At 41.3% G+C, this 6,665-nt stretch overlaps 1 protein-coding gene across 2 annotated transcripts in view; it reads left to right on the top strand.

Moving 5' to 3' along the window:
- Positions 1-6,221, top strand: part of meltf (melanotransferrin) — a 16,351-nt gene extending 10,130 nt beyond the window's left edge. Inside the window, exons 12-17 of one of the 2 annotated variants that reach the window (XM_014017764.1) lie at positions 64-101; positions 2,860-3,013; positions 3,097-3,164; positions 3,244-3,431; positions 4,825-5,017; positions 5,122-6,221. In XM_014017764.1, the coding sequence (XP_013873218.1) occupies positions 64-101; positions 2,860-3,013; positions 3,097-3,164; positions 3,244-3,431; positions 4,825-5,017; positions 5,122-5,183 (703 nt within the window). In that variant the 3' untranslated portion in view covers positions 5,184-6,221. The remainder of the gene's footprint in view (positions 1-63; positions 102-2,859; positions 3,014-3,096; positions 3,165-3,243; positions 3,432-4,824; positions 5,018-5,121) is intronic. The other variant, XM_014017763.1, reaches the window with a different exon arrangement.
- Positions 6,222-6,665: the final 444 nt, after the last annotated feature.

Here is a 6,665-nt window from a genome sequence, read left to right as displayed (position 1 = left end):
CTGTCATACTGGATACGGTCGCACGGCTGGCTGGAACGTTCCGGTGTCAGCCCTGATGGAGAGGGGACTGATCCACCCTGAGCACTGTGAAATTCCACGAGGTTGGTGTGACCATGTGTGTGTGTGTGTGTGTGTGTGTGTGTGTGTGTCACAGAGGTTTGATTTCAAGAAAGCATGTAAATCCTTGAGGCGAAGTTTGAAAAATGCATTATCAGAATTTAGCTTTATTTTTTCCCCTAAAGTTTAAAACATGGTACATTGCACAACTCTCTGAGGCAGAAAACTGGATTGATTGATTTGTTCATATTTATTAAAACCACCGCACGTGAAATGGCATCAGGGCTTCTTTTCAAGATTTCTGGTCAACTGTGGCACGGAAACGGCTGAACCGATCAATGTGAAATTTAAGAGTGAGGGGTCTCTGCAGTGGGTTTTGTCCTGTGGGGAGAGACGGCCCTATCGTGATTGGCAGAGGTTTCAATGTGGGCGGAGATGACCCAAGAGACGTGATTGGTCGGATTGACGGTGGGGTTTGTGGAGGCTGGAGGCAGCAGGGAGTAGCTTGATCGAGTCGGGCAGGAAGCAACGTTTTTTTAAGATTAATTTTAGTCATAACTTGAGAAAGGAAAGTGCTAGCTGCACGGAATTTGAACGTCATACATGCGAAAGGATGTGTAACAATATGGCCTGTTGAAACATCCCTGAACAACCCTGTAAAAAGATCGTTAAAAATCAATATTTTTTTAAAGGCTGGTTAGGGTTTTTTTAACAAAGCCATATTGTTACACATCCTTTCACATGTACGTTGTTTAAATTTCGTTCAGCTAGCACTTCCCTTTCTCAAGTTATGACTAAAATTAATTTAAAAAAACGTTGCTTCCTGCCCGACACAACCAAGCTACACCCACTGGCTGTGTCCAAAACGGCAGGCCGGGTCCTCCGAAGGTCGAATTCGTCGGCCGCATACGTCACAGCGCCGCGACGAAGGACGTCCAAAACCGAAGACTCCTCCGATGCGGCCGACAAATACAGTACGTCCTTCCTTTGGCCCGAATCGAAGGACAGGTCCGATGGATCCTTCCCGGCCCAGCATATCCCATAATGCATTGCGGCCCGACCGGAGATTTTTTTATGCTAGTAATGGCGGATGAAGCAAGAGAAAAGAATACGTTTTAAATAAAAATATGGTGATATAAAAAATAAAAAAAATTAGCGGTTGTAATTCTAATACTTTTATCATTTGTATGGACATGTTTTTAAATATTATTTTTTCGTCATAAAAAACGCGAAATAAACATGAACCTACAGCGGGTCAATTAGTTCTTCAAATGATACCTTTAAGTTAATTTTATAGTTTTGTGATATTAATAATGCTATTGTATTGATATTTTTCTAGTTTTGATTTAAGTTTGCTTGTTTAGCATCGTCACAGTTGCTAGGTGACAAGACGTACGCCGGGGTAAGGAGGGGAGACTAGACCGTCCAAATTCACAGCCTCTTTTTTTCCGGTCTTCTCGGTCTACCAAGGACCCTGCCCCCCGCGACCGTGTAGTCTGGGTCCTCCGGAGGACCCGGCCTGTCGTTTTGGACACAGCCACTGCCTCCAGCCTCATATCCCACCGTCAATCCGACCAATCACATCTCTTGGGCCATCTCCGCCCACATTAAGACCTCCGCCAATCACGAGCAGGGACGTCTCCGCCCACATCAACACCTCCGCCAATCACGAGCAGGGACGTCTCCGCCCACATTAAGACCTCGGCCAATGACGATTCGTGCCATCTCCGCCCACAGGACCACGCCTTCTGCAGAGACCCCTACTTGAAATTTGGCAGGAATGTACCGGTAGATTTGTCCGACCTACACTGAGCCAGCCAACGGTTTTACAATAGACCCTATTTGAGGAAGGGGGGCTCCATCTGAAAAGGGACTGTCTGGATATACAAAAATGCTTATAACTCGAAAACTATTCAACATGGGAGCTTCCGATGTTTTTGTTTAGCTCTGATGAAAGGCTTTCCATCGAGCCCACCAATGAGCACATCCCACCTGACACCCACCAAAAACAATAAATCCATTCTGATGACTTCTTAGCAGTCTTAGCAGCTAGAGGGCCATCTTTTGGTCACTCTGATTTTTTTTATGCCTTCTTTCGGTGTGGCGACATCTCATGACGCCCTCGGGCCACTGTGCCGATCTTTGACATTTCTATATGTAAGTTGTTTGTATTTTTCTTTCCGTAAATCTTGTAAACTTTTGTGGCTGCAGTTATTTTATGCAGCCAGAAGAAGACACACAAGGCAATTGGATAGAGGAGCTTGGAAGCGATGCTATAGCTTCAGTAGTTGTTGTCAAAATAACTCTCCATCCGAAAGTTTTTCTTCACTGTGTAAAATCATTTCTTTAAGTGGGGGCTGTTAAGTGTGTGTTTTATTTTTATTTTATTTATTTTTTTACAAAATTCCACCTACTGTAAAAGCCTGCTTCTGATTTCTGGTGCACTGGTGCTTTGTGTATATCTCTATGCGGTGTCTAATTTGTCGTAAACTTAGGGACTGAATTGTCTACATTAGTTTTATTTAAATTAGTGTATTTTTTCATTTGTTCAGATCCTCCTCCATTTCACAAACTGACAGATGAAACAACATTTATTTAGTTTAAAAAAGTTTGGTTATAGTGTGACTTTATTCATTTATTTATTTTCAGACTTGAAGCTCTTTTAGAATAGAATATGCTCATATACATAGATTTCCATCCCTGATCTTAGAGCTAAAATCTTTAGGGCGACTCAGAAAGGGTGACTATTTTCCTCATCTTTGAACACTCATTTTGTCTTTTTTGTCTTTTCGTGACATCAAGCGGTGGGAGGATTCTTCAAACAGAGCTGTATACCTGGCGCCAATCAACCTGGTTTTCCTGACAACCTGTGTGATCTGTGTGTGGGAGACAGCTCAGGACAGAATAAATGTGAAAAAGGCAAAGACCTGTATGATGGATACGATGGAGCCTTCAGGTACTTCAGTATTGCTCGTCTCTCGAAATTTGAGATTTAAAAATAATGGTTCGCTTTATTTATTTTTGTTGTTGTTCGTTCAGGTGTCTGGCTACTGGAAAGGGAGACGTAGCTTTTGTCAAACATACCACTGTCTTCCAAAACACTGACGGTAAGAGAGTTTCCATCAAGATTTCTTTTTGAATGACCCATAAACCCAGGATTGACCTCGACTGGTTGTCCCTTTTAAGGCAACTCATCTGAATCCTGGGCTGTAGACCTTCAGTCCAAAAATTTCCAGCTGCTGTGCACGCAGAACACCAAAGCTGAGGTGTCGCAGTACAGACACTGTAATTTGGCCAGAGTGCCTTCTCACGCTGTAATGGTCCGACCAGATACCAACATCCATGCCGTCTATGGGCTTCTGGCTCATGCACAGGTGAGACTGTACATAAAGAGCTTTTAAATGTCTAAGGATGAGTGAGAAAGTCAGAGATTTGAGGTTATTAGTGTGAAGTCTCAGTAACTTTTATAATATGATCAAAATTAAGACTATTGCACAACCAGTGGTGGCTACATCCTTGTAGCAGGAGGCTATATCTATTCCTAATCCAGCTATTGATCTGATTAATGATAGGCCAGCACTGGTAACTGGCAGGCCGGCGCTGGCAAATGAGGAGTCTATTCATTTGTGTTAGCATTGGAGGGGCTAGCAAAATTTTAAACATAAAATATATTACTATGAAGCAGACAGCTTTCGTTACCAGCTGAATTAGCAGCTGTGTTTATCCTTGTCTACTGGTTGATGGCACATATGGAAAGAGGGAAAAAAACACTGCTGTCAACCAATAGAAAAGGACAAACACAGCTGCTAATTCAGGTGGTAACTAAAGCTGTCTGCTTCATTGTAACGTTTTATGTTTAAAATTTATGCTTGATGTCATGTTGAACAGTAAATTCTGTCTAAGGAACACCTGTTAGTTCATGTCGCTTATAGGTTTTGAATGTCAACCATTTTTGTTGAGAAAGTTTTCTTTATTCAGAAACGTTTGTGTCTAATATAGGAGATGAGCAGCCTGAGCATGCTAGTTGCTAACCTCTCCAATGCTAAAACCAACTTAACCATGCTAGTCGCTAGCCTCTCCAATGCTAATGACAACTCATCCATGCTAATAAGCGGAGGGAGTTAGCAATCCAGTGGGTCACTAGCCTAGGCATGCTAGTCACTAGCTTCTCCAATGCTAACGCCAGCTTATCCATGCTAGTCACTAGCCTCTCCAATGCTAACGCCAGCTTATCCATGCTAGTCACTAGCCTCTCCAATGCTAACGCCAGCTTATCCATGCTAGTCGCTAACCTCTCCAATGCTAACGCCAGCTTATCCATGCTAGTCGCTAGCCTCTCCAATGCTAACGCCAGCTTAGTAGTCGCTAGCCTCTCCAATGCTAACGCCAGCTTAGTAGTCACTAGCCTATCCAATGCTAACGCCAAGTTATCAATGTTAGTCACCCGCCTCTCTGATACTAGAGTAAATTAATAGTCTCCTTATCATTTGCCAGCGCCGTCCTCAAAAGCTGGCTTAGAAATAGATATAGCCTCCTGAGTCCTGCTACAAGGATGTAGCGACCACTGGTTGAGCAGTAGTCTTAAGTTTGGCCCTCATATCATGCCATACCATGATGCATCACAAACAAATGAGCCAAGAATGAACTTTATTTTGTTTGCAGTGTTTCAACCTTACAGGTTTGATAAAAAGATATCATACACGTGATTATTTAGTTCCTCTTTACGGATAATCCCATAATATTACTTTTTCATGAGTCCTCTTGCAGGCATATTTTGGGAGCGACCTGGGTTCTGCTTTCAAGATGTTTGACTCCAAGACCTACACCGGCACAGACCTCATTTTTAAAGACTCCACCATTCAGATGGTGGCGGTGGGCGACAGGAAGACCTACCAGGAGTGGCTGGGTCAGGCTTACCTGAACGCACTGATCGACATGGAATGCAGCTCATCAGGCGCAGGTAAACGCGGCGCAAAGGGAAAATTCTTTGACTCACCCAAAGGATTTTGGTAATATCTGACTGTTTTGGTACAAACTTCAAGTTTTGTTTTTTCTGTATTACAGTGGTCTCATCGGTGTGGCTGCTGCTGCTGGCCCTGCTGAGCACGGCTCTGGCCAACATCTAAAAGTGACCAAATCTACCACCTCGTTTCTTTCTATTCAGTTTATTATTTTTCTTCTTTTATTTTTTTTTTCTCTTTTGTTTCATCAAATTCGACACAAGGTTACTCAACTTAATTTCCATCCAGATGGTGCCGCCCTTAAAGAAAATCAAACAAGTTTTTTTGGCCAAGACTCGAGTTATTTTAACCAGCGTGAGGACGATGGAAGGTGCTGTTGCCACTTTGTTTACGGAAGGTGGGCTGCCATATCAGTGTGTATGCTGCCACCTGTTACATTTCTTTTTCTGGTGCATCACTGCCTCTCCAGATCTTTAAGTTTGCGAGGGTTGCCACCTCAAGCGAGCTCACACAAAATCTTTGGCAACAGTTTTACGCCGGATTTACCTAAAACTAAAACCAAACTCCCCAGTATTAGAGGGTTTGTGTTGATTAAAGACAAATCAGATTGTTTAGAAGTGAATAAAATACACGATTTACTCATGTTTACATGACAAACTTGTCTGATTCCATCAGAAATGAGGTATAAACAAGACAATGAGGGGTTGTTTTGTTTTATTTTTATGGATTACTCATCAAGCGCTAAGAAAAAATATTTGTTTTAGTAATTGTTGAAGTTTATTCGAATTTTGTTTGAATCAAAGAAAAAAATGTGTAGACTATAGTTAAAATGCAGTATTTGTTAAAATTACTCGTCTCCTGACCGAAACACCTCACTTAAAAAAAAATCTTAAGCTAACCTGTTCTCATCATTCAGCTGCTTGATACCATTTCCTGTTTTAAAATGTTGATTGCGTTTGTATTTTCCTGTTTTGTTGAGAGATATATTTTTATATGAAGCTCAGGTGCCATATCAGTGTATATGTACTGACTCATGCTGTCAGACTGCCTTCTCTTCCTTCTGATAGAGACATATTTCGATGTGAAATGAACAAATGTGACTAATATTTAGTTGCCAGACCAGTGCGTCTGCATAAGTATTACTGCTAAATTGACTGTTTGTGCTTGTCTAAATAAAATAAACCTATACAGCAAACCACACAATGAAGCAGCTCTTCGTTATTCACTGTTATTAGTTTTCTGCACTTTTTTTTTTTTGCAAAGTTTGTGTCAAATCATAAGTGGATGATTTCATTATTAGATCCTGATGATTTTATCCACTCATTAATTGTCCTTCTTATTATCCCATGTTTTTTTTCTCCAAACTGTAATTTCCCTTCATTGGATCAGTTTCATTCTTTAATTTACAGCACTGTTGAATAAAAATACATAAGAGTTTCACAAAAATCATAGCTACAAATTCAAAATTTACTATTACTACATACGCACATTACCATAAGTATTACTTTCATAACAAGAAACATTTACTTGGAAAAGTGTTTCTTCTGCTGGACAATGGGCCTCATGCAAGAACCGTTCATACACACAGATTTGTTCTTAAGTTGTGCGTACGAGTGATTTAGGAGAATTTGTGGCATTCACCAATGT

This window comes from Austrofundulus limnaeus, unplaced genomic scaffold (genome assembly GCF_001266775.1).
Source record: "Austrofundulus limnaeus strain Quisiro unplaced genomic scaffold, Austrofundulus_limnaeus-1.0 Scaffold176, whole genome shotgun sequence".
Classification (NCBI taxonomy): Eukaryota; Metazoa; Chordata; class Actinopteri; order Cyprinodontiformes; family Rivulidae; genus Austrofundulus; species Austrofundulus limnaeus.
The sequence above is the reverse complement of the archived record's forward strand: the minus strand, read 5'-3'. Positions and strand labels throughout refer to the sequence as shown.